This window comes from Petaurus breviceps, unplaced genomic scaffold (assembly GCF_028583685.1).
Source record: "Petaurus breviceps papuanus isolate PSGF00001 unplaced genomic scaffold, PetGlider_PUasm1.0 90977, whole genome shotgun sequence".
In the NCBI taxonomy this organism is placed as follows: Eukaryota; Metazoa; Chordata; class Mammalia; order Diprotodontia; family Petauridae; genus Petaurus; species Petaurus breviceps.
The window spans coordinates 6,095,708-6,115,473 of NW_027187391.1; the positions used below are offsets into that span (position 1 = coordinate 6,095,708).

The 19,766-nt window shown below is 33.0% G+C and overlaps 1 protein-coding gene across 11 annotated transcripts in view; it reads left to right on the forward strand.

Moving 5' to 3' along the window:
• Positions 1-19,766, forward strand: part of REPS1 (RALBP1 associated Eps domain containing 1) — a 99,922-nt gene that overhangs the window by 37,671 nt on the left and 42,485 nt on the right. For 7 of the 11 annotated variants that reach the window (XM_069077229.1, XM_069077232.1, XM_069077231.1 and 4 more), the window contains exons 2-9: positions 220-343; positions 4,670-4,866; positions 10,136-10,289; positions 10,767-10,891; positions 11,416-11,578; positions 11,885-11,948; positions 12,769-12,923; positions 19,098-19,219. In XM_069077229.1, coding sequence (XP_068933330.1) covers positions 220-343; positions 4,670-4,866; positions 10,136-10,289; positions 10,767-10,891; positions 11,416-11,578; positions 11,885-11,948; positions 12,769-12,923; positions 19,098-19,219 — 1,104 coding nt within the window. The remainder of the gene's footprint in view (positions 1-219; positions 344-4,669; positions 4,867-10,135; positions 10,290-10,766; positions 10,892-11,415; positions 11,579-11,884; positions 11,949-12,768; positions 12,924-19,097; positions 19,220-19,766) is intronic. The other 4 variants (XM_069077237.1, XM_069077235.1, XM_069077236.1 and 1 more) reach the window with 1 other exon arrangement.

Consider the following 19,766-nt stretch of genomic DNA (forward strand, 5'->3'; position numbering starts at 1 on the left):
CAAAGCAATCAAAGGAATTTTTAAAAATTATTTTCAAAATCTTACAATTCTATTTTCATATCTGCAAACCTGAAAAGATAAAAAGTTGATTTAAAAAGAGTGGTATCAACACAGTACATTTTGTTTTGAAGAAATTTGTAACATGAGTTATTTTCTTTCAAGCAAAGTATTTTTTTTTTTTTGCATATATCCTTGCATTAACATTTTGTTCTTTTGCAGATTATGGAACTTTGTGGTGCAACAAGACTTGGCTATTTTGGAAGAAGTCAATTCTATATTGCTTTAAAACTTGTAGCTGTGGCCCAGTCTGGTCTTCCATTAAGAGTGGAAAGCATAAATACGGGTAAATATGGAATCTATAATTGGAAACTGAAATTAATGAACATTTAAAATCACAAACGACACAGTTAATAGAGAATTCTTAAGTCTTGCTTATTTTTATAGTGTGATGCTAGTCATGTAAACATGTGTTGGATAATTAATGGTTAATGATCCTGTGTGGTATACCATATTTGTACAATTCCATTTGTGGATACTGGGAAAGAAAATTTCCTTCTACCTTATTTATATTCTCAGATGTTAAAAACCAGAAAATTAATATTTTCTAGATTCGTGTCACTGAAAATTGGACTCAATTCAATTGCTATACTTAATCTTTTAAGTGAATAATTATATTGAAGCAAATAATATATAATCAGTAATGAAGAGAGTGGTTTTTGTGTATATACATGCTTGTATATCTTTCTCGGTAGATAGATAAGTTAAATAGCATTCTATTTTTTCATGTTCTCAGTCTTTCCTTTCTTGTACAAATCAGACCTTGAAGGTTCTTCTGTACTGTTTTGGACTGCCACTTGATCAACTATAATGGCAGATTAAAGTCATAGTTAATTGGGATTAGATCAGGGACAGAAGGTAGAAATTGTGTTCAAAATTTATTCAAAAGTTGTTTGCAAATTGAAAATGAGAACTTTTTAAATGGACAAGGTAGAGAACAAGATGAGCCTCAGAACTTCCTGATGTGGTCAGTAGCTTTGGAGTCACAGAACTGGGGATACATCTGCTTTTGAGATTTACTTAACAGTTAAATTTTCAGGGGTACCATTTAAGAAGAGAATATCTTAAGTTCTTTTTGGTGGATCAGAATTTTTAAGTAGTTCTGGGCCAAATTATAAATGGCATTATTTGTCCACACAGGGTAACGTTTCATTCTGGATTATATGAAGGATTAGATGCATACATTTGAGCATATATATATCAGAATGTTGAACTCAATTTAAACTTTAACCATGGGTTAAGGATCTGAATGATGAGGTAACTAGAATTACCACATGAAAATTTGAGGGGTTATAATGTAGAAAAGATATTAGACTTTCTACTTGGCTGTAGAAGCAAAACTAAGGATGCTGGGTAAAAGTTGCAAAGAAGAAAATATAGGCTTGATTAACTTGATCCAACACAGAGTCCATGCTGAAGAGGGATTCCCTGTAAATGGTTAGGTTTTCCACATCCTCTTTTTTCTATGGATGACATATTGCAGAAAACTCTTAACATATTGCACAGCTTCCTAAATGAGTTCCAAAGTCTTTTAAAAGAGTTTGGCCTAAATCCACTTAGAAAAAGTGGATTCACTAAATGAATTAAGAGTGCCTATTGGCCAGATTATGCTTATGCAATTGAATGGACGAACTAATAGTTTATATCTTGAACAAATGCTTTAACTGAACAATGACATGAGCCCAGATTTTAGCAGGAGAATACCTGAATTACCTTTGGGAAATTGCGTTGTTTTTTTGAATGACTCCAAGCTTTTTCTTGAAACAAAAGCCCAACTTTTAACTTGTGTTCTTTTTCTGATATTATATGACTCTTAAGTCATAGAACACTATAATCTCCAAAGAATTGAACTTTATGGTAACGCATAGGGCAACAATAATAATAGCCAACATTTATATAGTGCTTACTATGTGCCAGATACTGTATTAAGTGCTTTGCAATTATTATCTCATTTGATAAGAGACAGGTATGTGGTATGAAGATGCTGTGATAAATTAAAAGCCACCCCACCCTCTGCCCCCTCTCCCAAAAAAAGAAAGAAATCATATAGCAAGAGATGACTAATAGACAGTCCTCATGCTATTTTGGGATCCTCATTATTTCAATAGAAAATAAAGAAGGCCCTTAGTATGTTGGGTGGGACCCCCTGTGGTGAACTTAATGGAAAGACTTATTGAAGCATCACACAAGGTGAATAGTATTGGATAGGTTGCAACTTGGATGTTGACTTTAAGGATCAAGTTAAGTGAGATAATCCTTTGGGGACTTAGAACATAACAACATTTCCTAACAATTAGAGCTAACCAAAGATGGAATGGGTTACCTTAGTGTAGGTTACCTTTCATTGGAGTTCATTAAAGGCTAAATGATCACTTGTCAGGTATGCAGTAAAGGATATTCTTGATTAAGGGTGGTTGGACTAGATTCCAACTGAGGTCCCTTCCATCTCAGAGATTCTTTTATTCTGTATAAGGCAAATATGATGATATAATTATTAGAAGCAAAGTTATGGTATATCTAGCCATCTAGCCAATTCCACATCTCAGACTTTTTAAGTATGAACAAATTTTCTAGCTCTCAAGTAGATGTTTTTAATCCTTTTTTCAGTTCTAAAAGGGATTAACAAAAACATTGGGATCAAGAATAGATGTTTTAAAAAATCAACCTGAAAATAACTCCTTTATAATTTCTAGAACTCCATTTTATTTTTATTTTTTCTAAATCAATAAATATTTATTGTTTGTCTCATTTTGGTAGTATTAGAAATTAAAAAAAATATCCTAAGTACTTTATACCTCAACCAAACTAGAGTATTTACTGTCTTATCTGGTTTTGACACTCTGTCTTTGCTTATTTTTTCCTATAACTAGAATACCCTTTCCTTACATTTTCAACTTTTGATATCCTACCCTTTCTAAAAATTAGTTAATTTTTAGTTTTCAACACTCACTTTTTGTAAGATTTTGAGTTCTAAATTCCACCCCTCCCTCCTCTCCCCAAGACAGCATGCTGTCTAATATAGGCTATACATATATGATCATATTAAACATTTCCACATTAATCATGTTGTGAAAGGAGGACCAGAAGAAAAGGGAAAAACCATGAGAAAGAAAACACAAAAAAATAGAAAATAGATCTGCATTCAGACTCCTTAGTTCTTTCTCTGAATGTGGATAGCATTTTCTATCCTGAGACTTTTGGAATTGGCTTAGATCATTGCATTGCTCAGAAGAGCTAAGTCTAACAAAGTCAGTCATTCCACAATGTTGCTGTTACTGTGTACGGTGTTCTTCTGGTTCAGCTCACTTCACTCAGCATCAGTTCATGCAAGTCTTTCCAGGTTTTTCTGAAATTTACATGCTCATCATTTCGTATGGAACAATAGTATTCCATTACATTCACATGCCACAATTTCTTTAGCCAATTCCCAAGTGATGGGCATCCCCTCAATTTCTGATTCTTTTAGGAACTGAAAATTCTCCAGGTGTTGATCTTCACCTTTTTCCAGCCATCTTGAGTTATATGTATGCCTGAATACCTATTTCTTTATCCATCTTTCTTGTCTGTCATTGGGAGCCTTGTCTTCTTATCTCAGTGGTCCTTATGAAATGAAATTTGAAAAATAAAACCAAAAAACAGCATGTAGTGAGATTGATTCCGTAAGACACCTATTTTGATCTTATTACCTTAAATCATTCCTTATATGAGTTATTTTTTCCCTCGACAGTAGTTAGTATTTTTTTTTGGAAGGCAGTTGGGGTTAAGTGACTTGCCCAAGGTCACACGGCTAGTTTTTGTGTTAAGTGTCTGAGGCCAGATTTGAACTCAGGACCTCCTGATTCCAGGGCCAGTGCTCTATTCACTGCACCACTTAGTTGCCCCTTAGAAGTTATTATTCTACCTTCTAGCCAAATTGGAAAAGGAATCTGAGCCTAGGACTTGGTTATGATGTATACACATACTATTTGGTTAACAGGAAATAAATATTAATGCCTTACTGTAGTATTAATCACAATTCACCATTGTCCCTAGTATGTACCAAGTAATCACAGAGAAAATTTTTTGAATAAAATGTCAGTATGTTAAACTAAAAATTAATCATTTGGTATATTAGAATGAAGATACTTTGGTAGTATAGTACATTGTCTGTAAGTAAGGCCCTACTTCAAAGCAGCTAGGTTGCTTAATGGATATGATGCAGGGCCTGAAGTTAGGAAGACTCATCCTCCTGAATTCAAATCTAGTCTCAGACCTTAGCCATGTGACCCTGGGCAAGTCACTTAACTCTATTTGTCTCAGTTCCTCATCTGTAAAAGGAGATGGAAAAGGAAATGGCAAACACATTCACTATCTTTGCCGAGAAAACCCCAACTGGGGTCACAAAGAGATATGATTGAAACTACTCAACAACTAAAGGTCCTACCTAGGCCATTTAAGAGAGAGAGTCATCTAAAAATTCTTTTCCAGTATTGAGTTCTTCTTTCAGTTCAGCAAACACAAATAAATGGTACTGTAGGTACTTATTAAATTCAGACTGTCTGATGGAAATACCTCTTGTTCTATTAATTTTAAACTGATTAAAAATTACTATTAATAATTATGTCTTTAACAGTAAAGGATCTCCCCTTGCCCAGATTTGGAGCTTCAAAGAATGAACAAGAATCTCGGCATACAACCTCATATTCTTCAGATACTGAGAATCAGGGTTCCTATTCAGGTGTAATTCCTCCACCACCTGGTAGGGTACAAGTCAAAAAGGGCTCTGTAAGCCATGATACCGTCCAGCCACGTCCATCTACAGATCAGCAGGTAATCTGTATTGCATAAATATAAATATTATCAGTTGAGATACTATTTATTCAGCAAGCATCTTTTGAGAATCTGCTATGTGTATTGGTGCTATAGTAGATTCAAAAGTAGTACCTTACTATACAATGTCTCAAAATTCCAAGCCATTAAAGCCTAAGACTTTTCTCAAACTTTTGGGGCTCTAAAGACTTTTCTAAAACAAGTGTGGCTTTCATAAAACCTGAGTATGACCTTTAATAGTAGTAGTAGCAGTGAAGATGGCATATAAAAGGATTGAAACAAAGAGAATGACAGTTAATATGACACAGAGATTGATGACAATAAACATCAATAAAACATTTATTTGAATTGAAAGAAACGTGTAAAAGTCTTCATGGAAATATTTTTTACACAGTAATTTTATATAATTATTTTTCAATGTGCATCTTTTTCCTTTCAAAGAAATCTTATTTTATGTGTGGGGTAAACTATATTCAGACCAATATGGGATAGTTTAAATTTTTCCCTTTCTAAACAAATTACTAGCCTGGGCTCTATGAATTTGTTTTTTAAAAAATATTTTGTTAACTATATTTCAAGTAATTAGTTTCATCCACAGTTATTCCTTTGTAGTAGGAAGGTAGACCTGCACTCAGTAAGACCTGAGTTTAAATCTTGCCTCAAACAATGACTAATTATATAATCCAGGAAAAGTCACATAATTTCTCAGCCTCAGTCTGATTTCTCAGCCTCAGTTTCATCATCTGTAAAATGGGCATAATAATACCATCGACTTTATAGGGTTCATGCAAAGGCCCAATAAGATAACCACATGTAAAGTGTTTTGCAAAACTTAAAGCATATAAATGATAGCTATTGTTAATCCTATGTATTTTATTTATATATGTAAAACATTATTCTAAAAAGTCCACAGGGTTTACCAGATTCGTAAAGGGAGCCATAACATAAAAAAGTTAACCCCTATTTTACTTTTGTTTTTTTTTTTGGAGGGGGGGAAAGGCGAGGTATTTGGGGTTAAGTGACTTGCCCAGGGTCGCACAGTATGCCAGGTGTCTGAAACCGCATTTGAATTCAGGTCTTCCTGGCTCCAGTGCCAGTGCCACATAGCTGCTTTTAACCCCTAGTTTAAAAGAAGCCTTTTGAACCTAATACACAGATATTATTTTACTTTATAAAATTGGAGCATTCATAGGTAATGTATTGCCATGATTACTTACATGTTTTTGCTTTCTAACTGTTCACGGATATTCTGTTGATATTCTCAACTAGATTACAAGCTTTTCTTTTTTTTTTTTTTTGTTACCTATCATGTTCATTGTCACTCTAGGTGAGATAAAGGAGACCCAGTCTCTAAAATAAAGTAATATATGGTGGAAGTGTTAAGCTGGACTAGAATGGTCTCTGTTCAAATGTAAGAGAGGATCAAATTAAAGGCATAGTGGAGAAAGAATCATAATTGTTGACTGATAGGTCATGGGATCAAGTATTAAAGGTGACAGAAAAAATAAATTAATAATTAAAGGTTTGGCCAGTCAGGTTGAATGAAGGTCCCATCAGTAGTAATTAGGAAAAGATACTATTTCAGAAAGAGTATTAGTTTAGCATCAAGTTTCAGGTGCAGAAGAATTATGGGTAGTGGAAAATGTAAGCCTGGAATAAGGGACCAAGACCAAATTGGTCACTTATTCAAAAGTATGATGCAAATATAAATTCTGAATAAAGAGCATAGTTAAAGCTGTGACAGTAGTTAATATTTCCAAGAAATTGTGTGTAGAGATAAAGAGCTAAAGTCCAGAAGATAATTTGGAATGATGTTAAATAGGTGCATTTTAATATTCTTTGGGTTCTCTTTTTTTTTGCCCCGTAAAGTTGCTTTGTAACTTTGGGGTTTTTGTTTTGGTTTTTTTTGGTTGTGGGGTTGTTCTTGTTAGGTGGTTTTGTTTGTTGGGTTTGGTTTGGTTTGGTTTGGTTTGGTTTTTGGTGGTTCTTTTAGTATCTCCAGTCCATAGTTGATTTAAGCTGAAAAACACCATTGTCAGTCTTGCTGGCTATCTTTCAGTGAGTCTGACATACTAGCTGACAGTGATCATAAGTGAGCATTTATGTCTTCCCATTTACATTGCAACAAAAAAGGGATTATAATAAACTGAAAGGGATGAACATTTTGTATAGTTTTAAGTTTTAAAGCTTTTAAGTAAGACTTTGTTCTCTTTTCCTAGTATGCAAAGAAATCCCCCAAAAGTCTTCTTTCCATAGTCTGTTTCTAACTTCCTGCCTCAGTTCAAGGTGGTATCAGTACAACACTAAAACATCTACATGTGAGGTAGAAATGTTGATTAATCATGTGAATGCTTATTCTTTTGACAAAATAATATGAGTAAGATAATTCCAGGAACTCTTTACCTTTTGTGTTGATACTGGATGATGTTTTTTTTAAAAATCAGTTCCAAAATATATCAGGTCAGGCTAGATGAGAACTGAAAAAAGGTATTTGAGTTAAGCAAATAATAAAGTATTGATAACTTTTACAGTTTTAATGAATTGAAATCTAAATTCCATTTGGTTAAGAGAATGGATGACAAAGAAATGGACCCAGCAGGTTTTATAGTAATTAAAATGTTAATTTTTCAAAATAGATCTTTATTGATATTTTTTGTTTTTACATTGCCTAAATTTCATCTCTTCCTTCCCAGAAAACCATCAGATATTACAAATAATTTAGTTAAGAAAAAGGGGAAGAGGAAAAAAAATCAGCGAAGTTGATTAAAAATAGCTGATATAATTCCCCACCTCTACATAGGAGTGGGGAGAGGCATCTTGTCTCTCTTTTCTCGTGGGGGGGGGGGGGGGGGGAATGATAATTGTTCTTTCCGATTATATTATTGTAATATACACACAGAGTTGTTTTCTTGGTTCTGTTTCCTTCTTACTTTTATTTCATATAGCCAGTAATACTCGATTACATTCTTGTGCCACACTTTGTTTAGCCATTCCCCAATTGACAGCATTCTACTTTGTTTCTAGTTCTTTACTACCACACCAAAAAAAATACTGTCATAAATTTATCGGTGTACTTGGAATCTTTCTTTTTGTCAGTAATCTCCTTAGAGGAAATGCTTGTTTGACATTCTCTTTAGAATCTGGATCAAAAGGTATATAGGCATTTTAACCACTTTATATTCATAATTCCAAATTGCTTTCAAGAGTAGTACTTATATACAATTCCATCTGTGATGTACTAGTGTACTAGTCTTTATACATCCCCCTCTAACAATGGCTATTCCCATTTTTATAATCTTTGACAATTTGTTGGATGTGAAATGAAACCTTATGGATCTTTTGATATGAATTTATCTTATTTAGTGATTGGAGCATTCTTTCACATGGTTGTTAAGTTTGCAGTTCTTTTGAGCATTATGTGTTCATATCTTTTAACAGCTTAGCTATTGGGGAATGTTTTTCAGCCTTATTGTAATGGGAATGCAAACTTGGAAGATCTTCCCTGCCCCTAGGCTAAAGTGCACCTGAAGCCTTGGGTGGGAGGCTTGTTTTTCAGTAGATACTTCTTGATTGGCCAGTGAGTCAATAAGGTTGTTACATTCTCTGAGCCAGGAGAAGGGTATATAAACCCTGATTTGAGGCTTTGTTTTGGGGGCTCACTTTGAGAAGTGTTCTGTGATTTGATCTGTATTCTGGGAAGCCGTTGTCCAGAGGGGCCCCCCCTCCCCCCTCCTGCTTTGAAAAACCCAGATGTGGAAACCCAGATGTTGACTGGGTATGGATGTAATGGTTGGACAGTTTGGAAATCTGTCTACTTGATCTGTTTCTGTCCTGATAATTCTGCCTGTATATGAAGTTCGGGGTGCTGACCCTTTTCCCCTGAACAAGGTAAACGATATATGTCTGACTGATTAAAGTAAGCTTGTTAACCCATTTTGAGTTGCTTTCCTTTAACAAAGCAGATCCAAGAACCTGTGTGAGCAGCCACCCTGGGGATGCTGGGGTGTTTGCTGCTACACATATGTATTTCTGTTATTTATATTTTGGATAACAAAACCTTTATCAAAGATATTTGATATAAAGATTTTTTTTTCTGCTTCCTTTATTCCAGATGTTTCAGTTTTGTTTGTGCAGTAACTTTTCAATTTCACATAATCAAAATTATCTGTTTTAACTTTTATGATTGTCTATATCCCTTGTTTGGTTTAAGAAATTCATCTGCTTATAGCAGTGAAAAGTATATGATCTGCTTCTAATTTTTTATGGTGTGATCTTTAATATTCAGGCAATATCCATTGTTAATTTATTGTTAAATATGATGATGGTCTAACCCTAATTTCGATTAAACTTCTTTCCAGTTTTCCCAGTAGTTTTTAGCAAATAGGAAATTTCTTACATAATTTATGTCCTTAGACTTGTCAAAACTTGGATGACTGTGTTATATTATTTCTCATTCTCTTTTCTGATCACATCCATTGATACACTTTTCTATTTTTAACCATATGAGGTAGTTTTAATGTTTGCTGTTTTATAATGTAGTGTGAGGTCTGGAAATGCTATTCTCTCTCTATTCCTACTTTTTTTTAATAATTTCTCTTGATATACTGGATCCTTTGTTCCTCAAAATGAATTGTTATTATGTTGTCTAGGTAGTATCCCTTTGGTCTGCAAATTAACTCAAGTATTATTTTTTAAAAATATTTTTATTATATTGGCATGGCCCATCCATGAGCAGTGAACATTCCTTCAGCTATTGAAGACATTCGTTATTTAAGTAGCACTTTGCAACTGATTCTGTGCAAGTATTAAATTTTTTTTTGTAGATTGATTCCCAAATATTTTCTATTTGTAGTTGTTTTGAATGGAATTTCTTTATTGTTGACTCTTGAATTTTTGTTATTACATAGAAATGCTATTAGTTTTTTTTAAACTTATTTTGTGGCATGCAACTTTGCTGAATTTCTTACTAAATTGATTCTAAAATTCCTATAAAGTAAAGGCAAAAGTGGTATTTTTTAAAACATCCTAAAATATTTAAAACCAAAAGCAATCAGTATACAGTGAGGATATATTATAAATTTTATAAGTCTATACTGCAGTATATTAAGGATGCTCACTGTTGTCCTTGTTATTTGTTATATAGTTCTGGAAATGTTAACTATAACAGTAAGAGAAAGAAAGTAAAGATACAAAGATAGATAAAGAAAAGACAATGCTGAAATGTTAATTTTTATATGATTTGTTACAATTCCTTTTCCTCTCTCCTCAGGAATCCACGTCTCCAGTAGTTTCACCTCAACAGTCCCCTCCAACTTCTCCACACTCATGGAGGAAGCACAATCGCCATCCCAGTGGAGGAAATAATGAACGTCCTCTTGCTGGACCTGGGCCTTTTTGGTCACCTTTTATTGAAGCACAAACAGGTACATTTTGTTAATATTGTGATTTATATATTCTTAGGGTATAAAGTGATTTAGAAATAAAATTGACTAGTGTTTAAGGGAGTTGGGTAAGAGGAAGTCAGTCTTCTAAGACAATTTAGAATTTTGGATTACTAAGTTAAATGCCTACATACAATAGTTGAATTCACTACGAAAACTTATAAATGGATGAACCCTTATTGTATTTTCTTTTACACTGAAATATTTAAAGTCATTCTGTGTCTTTTGTGAGATTCTGAGGAGATAGAGGGGACTAGTATCTGCTTTCCAAGATGCTGATTCTCATCTATATATTAGAATGACAATGTTGGATGGAAAAACGAACTATTTGGGTGATGAGATAAGCTTTTTAAGTGAACAAAATAATTCTAAGAGGCTGATTTTTTTCATCCAAATTTAAAGGAATCTCTTGTGATTTGCATATTTTTATTTGTTATAGATTTATTTCTTTTCTTCCAGGTTCTTCAGCTGGTGATGCAATGTGGTCTGGTCATTCTCCACCTCCACCTCAAGAAAACTGGGTCAGTTTTGCAGATACTCCACCAACCAGTACTCTTTTAGCCATGCATCCTGCTTCTGTCCAGGTGTGACATTTTATTGGTATTGCATTTTATTTGCTTCATTTCAATTATTGCTGCAGTCATTTTTTTCATTCTTTGCTATTGCAGATTTCATAAGTAGAAGTTCACTATTTTGTAGAGAACAATAATCTGTTCTATACCCTTTTCTGCAACAGTCTAGTTTTACTGGAATGTTCACTAAAGGTTTTGGCTTCATTTAAAATAAAAATTTTCTGAATTTAAAGAGAATTTTTAAAAGGTTCCCACATCTAGGAATATCTTTGCTTGGCTTTCTTAGCATATATTTCTCATAACTTTGAGTTGCATACATAATTATCATCATTTCTATCCATTTATTTCATTGTGCAAATAAACTCCTGGTTACCTAATTGTCATAAATATGTGGTTTGCAGATGAGTTTGAAGCTTTTGATGTTAAAAAAGTCTACAAAAAATTTATTTTACTTCCAAGGACAAGTAGTCTAGAAAGGATGGTCCATATGGTCATATAGATAGATAACATACTGAGGAAAAAATGTTTCATTACAGGACCAGACAACAGTACGAACTGTAGCATCAGCTACAACTGCCAATGAAATTCGTAGGCAATCCAGTAGTTATGATGATCCCTGGAAAATAACAGATGAACAAAGACAGTATTATGTAAATCAGTTTAAAACCATTCAACCTGATCTAAACGGATTTATTCCAGGTGAGTTGCTAAAAAAACAGAAATTATTATAGACATGGAAGGCCCTAGTCTCAGTTTCATAACTTCAGGTACTATTTCAAAGGCTTTGCAGTTGTCAAATTTGGACAATATGTAAGCAATTTATAATTCTTAACTTGGTATGATTTATCCAAAGGACTTATACTCACTGGGGCCAAAAAAAAAAACCCAAAATACATTGTAAAGAGAACTCTCCCAATTATAAAATGTCTTCTTATACCTCAGATTTTTGTCCTTAGATCTGTAAATTTACAATCAACATTAAACATCACTGTTTTAATATTTCAGGATCTGCAGCTAAAGAGTTTTTTACAAAATCAAAACTACCTATTCTTGAACTTTCTCATATTTGGTAAGTGTGGTGTGTCATAGTTGGGCCATATATTTTGTTTGAGAAGGGTTTCCAACTGTAGTCTTTCAGAAAGCAAATAACATCATAGTAGACTGTCTACCTTAAAAAATCCAGTGATGCCCAATATTAACTCATCACAACCATTGACATATTTCTTTCTAGAACAAAAACCATGAAAGATATTACAAAAGCATCTATTCATACTTTCTAGAAGTCTAGATTCCATAAAGCTGTACCAATGATTTCATATTGCCAACATGATGCTGTTGAAATGCATGGAATTAAAGCCAGTTTGCTTATGCATGGGTTGAATTGATCACTTTTGTCTCTGAACAAGTTTGTGATAAGTCCCATACTAAGACATGGGCTTAAACACAATACTCACCTTCCATCACAGACATAGACTGCTATGTGATTTGAAATACAATCATTGGATGACTTGTTCAGAACAAATTCTTTTTGGAAAAAAAACAAACTTAGGAAGTGAAAATCAAAGTAGAGTTATATCATATTAAATGACAAAACATTTTCTTGAAATATTACCTATATTTTTCCTGAGAGTTTATTATAGAACATTATTGTAAAATTGTAATAGTACAACTTTAAATTCCAAATTTTGAATGAATCATAGTTTGTCAGTTGAATTTCAAACTAAACATTAGTTTAGTTTTTTTGAAATTGAAAGAGGGTTTGTTTTTAGAGCATTAATTGCTGATTATTTTTTATAATTGAATTTTCTCTAAGAAAGTGTTTCCTTATTGAGAAATAAAATGACTGGGAAAGAATTTGATCATCATTTATAGTAAAGTTTATCTTTTAGGGAACTCTCAGACTTTGATAAAGATGGCGCTTTGACACTGGATGAATTTTGTGCTGCTTTTCATCTGGTAGTTGCTAGGAAGAATGGTTATGACTTACCTGAAAAACTACCTGAAAGCTTAATGCCCAAACTGATTGATTTGGAAGATTCAGCAGGTAAGATGGATAGCTTAAGAAAGCTGCTGTTTACCTTTTGATAAACTTTTAAAAGCTTTATGGTCAATACAAACTTAATGATTTATTTGAAGAAATTTTTTGAAATGTAAAATGCCATGGACAAATTTTCTTTAAGTGGCTAAGTTGTCTTTTCTGCTGATTCCAAAGAAATCTGGAAATTTAGAGTTTGTTTAAATGATGAGTTTGGTTTTTGTTTCAAAGGTAAGCCATAAAGGGAGAAGGGTATAGTCTTATTCTTGTACTGTGAAAACCTTAGTAATATGTTTTATATATATATATATATATATATATATTTCCTAATTGCTTTCTTCATAGATGAACATATAGATATAATTTCCTTAGATTCATATCTTTAGAAATTGTAGAATATTAAATTTCTTCTAGACTGATTAAGACCAAATAATGGTGTTTGGTCTTCCCCTATAAATGAGGTATTCTTCAAAATAATATTAAAACCCTGAAATAATCTTTCAGCAAGACATTTCACATGTATGTGGAAGGGTTCCTCCAGTAACTCAGAAAATATAATTGGTTGACTTTACTACTGCCTATTTTATGTGTAGGAAAAGGCATGAAATTTCTTTGTTGATAAGAGCAAAATCCTTAGAGTAAAGAATACTAAATTTCTTCTAGCTTTGCAAATTACTTATGTGACCTTGGGCAAGTTTTAAACATCCCCTCTCTGTTTCTCCAGCTGTTATATGAATCTGAGACCATTTTTTAAAATAGGTCTTGGTTTTAGTGTTCTGAAATCCTTGTGAAACTTACCATTTGATTTATAAGAGTATTTAGGGTACCACCTGAAAGGATCCACGGTTTAATTGGTGTGGGTATTTCCTTGACTAATAGCTCAAAACCTTTCTGTAGCTTAACAGAAGGTTTTCATAAGTCGGTTATGGACAAAAACAGTCATCATTTACTGGCTAGTACATTGTAACAAGACTGAATTTACACTGGTTCTTGGATGTCAGACAACAGTCTAGCCCATATTTTAAACTTTTCCAGCTTAGTAGGACCACCTGGAGCTTTTACTTAGCTGGTATGGTCTTCAAGAATTTAGGGTTACCTCCCCATTATAATGAGACATTGCATTATAACTTTAGTATAGGTATATATAAAATTTCTTGTGTGTGTGTATATGTATGTATGTTTCTTTGTATACATATTTCATTTACTTGTAAAAGGTTCTTGTGGTTCTTGCTCTGCTGAAGACATGTTAAGGAGTATTGGTTGTTGGTATGACTCATAGATTATATCATCTGACTGTAAATTAGCTAGTTATAAGCACCAATTAATTTAAATCTAAATGTTTTATATATTAAATCCCATTTAGTACATGACTTGTCAGTATAAGGTCAGGATGGCAAAATTGTGTGTAAACTGTAGGTTAGGGATAATAATTTAGGGGAAAGAAATTTGAAAAGCTAATAGTATGGTGGGGCAGATTGACAGCTGCTCAAAATAATCTTAATCTCCAGGGTATAATTTTGTAAAGATGGCTAGTGTGCCGGCATTTCTTGGGTCATCCAAATTCATCAGTCTATTATTTGACTTCTAGATTTTGTTTTTAAGATAATTCTTATCTGTTCTTTTTTAACCCTGATTTGTATACTGACTGTTAGGACTTCTTTGACCAATGAATTATATTTCTTGGCACATTTAACTTTCTTTAAATTTAGACTTATTAGACTTGTTCAGGAATTGGGAAGTTTGGATTTATTGACAGCTTAACTACACTATTAATTGAAAATTTAAGTATACATACTGAGAGAATCAAATTTTTTTTCCGGTGTAACAAGTTTGTACTTGGATTCCTCGTTCAGTGCCGTAATATTTTTATAGCACAGATCAGATCTATCTTGTTTCAGAAATATATTTGAAGTTTTTATCATGGCCTTACAAAGGACCATTTTTGAGTACTATTAAAAATAAACTGCCTTTTGTATAAGAGAATTTACTTTTATCTTTCTATCATAGGTCCATGGAAGTGATTATAATTTTAAATATTATCCTTTGAATATAGAAACCATATACTAATGTTATTATAAAATTGGAATCTATTATTAAATTCAGTTTGAGAAATATTGTTTTATGTACAATGCATTGTGCTAGATGCTATAGAAGATGAGAAAGATAAGCAAAGCATGATGCCTATCTTCAAGGAGTTTATAGTTTGAGTAAATCAGATATATTCAGTACTAAATATGATATGTTTTATTTGAGAAATATAAAGTGCCATGAAGTTAAAAGGACTAAAAGATCTCATCCATTTAAATGTTATAATCACATAAAAATCATTGCTTAATTCTTTTCATATCTAGTCTGATGTCATGAACACTCAAACATTTTCTGTGATAGACCATCATTTGCAAGTTGGCAGTTTTATTTGTACTTACTCCTGCTGCCATCATGTTCTTGATTTGAATTTGTGGGTTAGCATTTTAGATATTGGTTGTTTTTCTTTTAGGTATTATTGTTCATTTTGGCAGCTGCAGGCAGATGATTTGAGTTGTACTTTTGTAGACTAACAGGTTAGACTTTCTCCAGAAAGTAGTAGACCTTATATCTGCTTCTATAAGGGTTTGTTGGTCTCAGAGTTAAACAGAAAATAAAATAGTAGGACAGTTAAAAATAAAAGAATACAGACTTTCTAAAAGGAACGCAAGTAGATGTTACCAAGCTTTTGATATGAATACTACAATTAGACATGAATTTGACTATTTAGTTTTCTAGTGACTAACTCAAAAAAGGAAACTTAAAACTTCACTTAATATTCTTATTACCTTAGATAAGGAAAAAAATCACAATATACGAGTTATTCTCTAAGGCTTAAGATCAGAGCTAGTGAGTATTTTATGTTGAAATTTTTTCCTTCTAAAAGAGGCATTTCAGGTAAATAGAAGATAAAATGAACTTTGACTTGTGGTACATAGGGTTCATTTTATACTTGGTAACCTAATAGAAGAAAAGAAAAGAACAAATAACTTGAGGATGGCAAACCTTACTCTGAAAGCATAATAGTTTTAGTGTATTAAAAAAGTGCAGTCTGTTTCATAGTAAAATTTAGATAAACCATTAAGTGTAACATTAGGAAACTAAGTTCAAATGGTGTATTGTCAGTGAATAAGATGAATGATCATCAGCAGTCATATCTAACGATAGCTTTAGGCTAAGGGGATGTAGCTTAGCATAGTCAGGAGGAAGAGAGATGAGAGGCAGATTCTAGGATATTTTAGGATCCTACCAAATAGAAACTAGTGGCGGTATTTTTATCAGAAGCCTTTTGATTCCCTAATCTTACCTGCGTGAATGGTCTTGTCTCATTTAATGCAATCATTACATCTGAAAAGTAGGTCAGTGTAGTTATAGTGTTATTTCTTCCAGAGCACTCTTTTATACATGGAAAGTGCCTTTTGAGTAAAAACGCTCTTGGGGTTGGCTTAAAAAATAATTTAGGATCATACTCTTCTTTTTCAGCCCTGATGCTCTGTGATGATGTCAGGGGCAGAACAGAACCAGCAGGAGGGAGGCAGGGTTGACACAGTGTTCCAGCAGGAGGCTAGGTTGGAACACTGCATCAGGTAAGAGTAAATTTACACCCCTGCCTCCACAAGGATAAAGTCTTAAGGACTAATTTTTATATGTGGATATGAAGCTGTAATTTGCTGGACCATATATATGAAACAAAGTTGATGAAGGTGTACATTATTGTCAAACCTGATGCTCCTTCTCAAATGAGTGACTGCCAGCTTATAGTAGGAATGAGCTTCTTTTCCAAATACACTTTACTGCTTTTCTCTTACCATTCATAGCTTTATGCAAGGAATAGGAGCCAAACTAAAAACTCATCATGTGGCTTTTGTAGCATTACATAGCTGATTTATGCTAGGAATAATCATTTAGGTGGTCTGGGGTATGTGGGAAAACAAATTGTACTACATATCTAATAGGAGTATACACTTAAGTGAATGTAGAGATCAGGTCTGTACTATGATACCCCTACAGATGTAAAAGTTGAATTCCAGAGTCTGCTGTGATATAGAGTAGCTCTAGATTCCCCAGAGTAGCCTAATATCTCAAAGCTAAAAGATAACAGTAAGCTTGAGCCTGTAGTCTTGATTCTAGATTGAGTCAAGGCCTTGGGCCTGTCTTATAGTAGACAAATTCTTTAACCTAATTCTATATAATTCTGATCTTTCTGTGATGGAACTGGAATGGCCTATATAGCTAGATCTGTGTAACAGTTTTGCTTTAAATTGACCCTTTTAAAATGTACTACCTTTTAAAGTGTCATTCTGCTTCTATTCATTTCCCTTCCCTGAAATTTCAGCCTGATTTTAGTCTTCTTAAGACCTTTTTCAGTTGTCAGTTCCCATTAGAGAGTCATTTCAGTAATCTGTCAAGGTGTAGTTTACTACTGCCCACTTTCGCCATTTCCTTCTCCCTTCATACTTTTATTCATTGAAAAAAAAAAAAAAGGCCTGAATTTCTTTCCATTTCCAACTCCAGAATATCCCAAAAGTAAATTAATGCTCTTATTTTATCACATCACATTAGTTTTGCAAAGTATCATGTAAGTGTTATAGTCAGGGTATCTTACAGAATAATGCCTAAGGCCTGCCTCTGTGTTGTTGTTTCTTTACTGCCCCTGACATTAGCAGTACTAAGGCAGGTCCTTTATTGAGAACTGAAAGGACTGAAAGGAAAAAATATAGTCCTTATATTTGAGATGTAAAAGAAAAACAGTTGATGGATTGAAAATTAGACCTTGCAGTCCTATGATTGCAACAACAGAAAATTAGGGTGGTAAGGTGGAACCTCTATATCTATGATATAACACCAAGAAGGAGACTGTGCTCTCATCAGATGTTTAAATAACAACTTAGTTCTAGAAAGATCCAGTAAAAGGAAATTTTCTAAAATTTCTAAAGGAATTTAGAAAAAGGCATCAAAAATAACTTACTTGAAGTATCTACTTGCATATATTTTGCAAAGTCCAAAAAATGTGTCCAGTGCTGCTTTGTATTATACAGCAGACTTTAACCATTCATTATACAATATAAATTTTGACAAATATTCTTTTCTTTTGATGGAGAAATTGAGGTACTATGGTTTACATGATTTGCCCAAGGTCACATGGCAGTATAGTGATAGATCTGGGAATAAAGTCTAAATTTCCAGATTCATGACCCAAGTCCTAACCACTATTCATGCATGTTTTATTAATTTAGCCATTGTATATTCTTTTAAACTGTTGAATGCATTCAAGGATATAGTAAAAAAAAAAAACTATAGGAAGACTAAATTATTTATGTTGGTCAAAGAAAATTAGAAATAATGTTTTGTAAAGTTTAACTCTGAGCATAAAGAAATTTCTTGTGGAACTAGCCTCTATTATTGGATTGTGATGAAAATTACTGATTATTTTAAACTAAGCATTATTCATAGCAATAAAGGAATTTATTACAGTTAAAGAAGACTGATACCTCATAAAACTCTTGAGAAAACAATATAAAATAGCTTCATGGATCTGTGGTTTACCAGGTTAGTTGGTTAAGAACCATGTAATGAGTTGAATTCCATCCATACTACTTAACTTTATTCCATTCCATGGCTGCACACTTAACCCTTTAAATAATTGGCTGTCTTGTATAATTACACTGTTGGTAACAACAGTAAGAGAATGTCAGTGAGTCAATGGAAATTCATTACCACTTCTAGGAAAAACAACTTGAGTCATGTGTCTTACTGATTGATAGTGGATAAATAGCATTACATTATTATAAAATACTGTTCCTTCTTCCTTTATCACTAAAGAATTTATTTTCTTGGAAAATAGGCATTTTGCTTTTAATTTAGGAGTTTTCTCCTTGAAGTTCCTTAACTCTGAGATCATAGATCATATATAATTTTGTGTATGTATATATAACAGGTGATTTTATGATTTAAGGTGAAGACAAACAGTTAAATACCAAGTACCAATATTGTCTAGCAATTTTTAAAAAATTAACTATCTATCCATGGAAGATGAGATGAGACATACAGACCATCTAACATGATCATTATGTAAAAGTGTTGGTGGGCACTTTTTTAAAATCAGCATTTCTAAATATGATATCTGACTTGTAGTTTTTTTGTTTGTTTAAATTTCAGATGTTGGAGATCAGTCAGGTGAGGTAGGTTACTCAGGGTCTCCTGCAGAAGCACCTCCAAGCAAGTCACCATCAATGCCATCATTAAACCAGACCTGGCCAGAACTGAATCAGAGCAGTGAGGTTAGCAAAGCTTCCCTTTTCTTTGATGTAGGAATATTTTCTTATTAATTCATTTTTAGAAGACTTATAAAATTAAGCAAAAATTTGAAAGGAAAAAATGAGTACTTCAGATGTTGAGTTGTTAGGTAGGTACTTTTCTTCATTCTTAGAAGTATTAACTTATTTTTGAGACTGTCATAGAAAATCAAAACGAAATTTAGAGGTCATGCCAGTATCCTATTCAGTGAAGGCATCATTTCTGTAACTCAATTTAATATATATTTTAAGAATAGAAACTGTCTTTTCCAATATGTAATATTGAGCAAATAATTTGTGTATATGTAAAATTTTAGAAAGTTTTCTTTTTGAAGCAGTGAGTTTTTGATTCTTATATTCTAGTTTGGGGGGTAGAGTTAGGGGAAGGAAAATAACTGAGGATAGGATAGTCCCAGTCTGTGATTTCATAAGTGAAAATTTCTTCCAGTGTAGATTGGAAATGTATATACAATTTGTAGTCTTAAATAGTTGCCTAGGACTCTGATAGGATAATTGGTTTAACCTTCATACA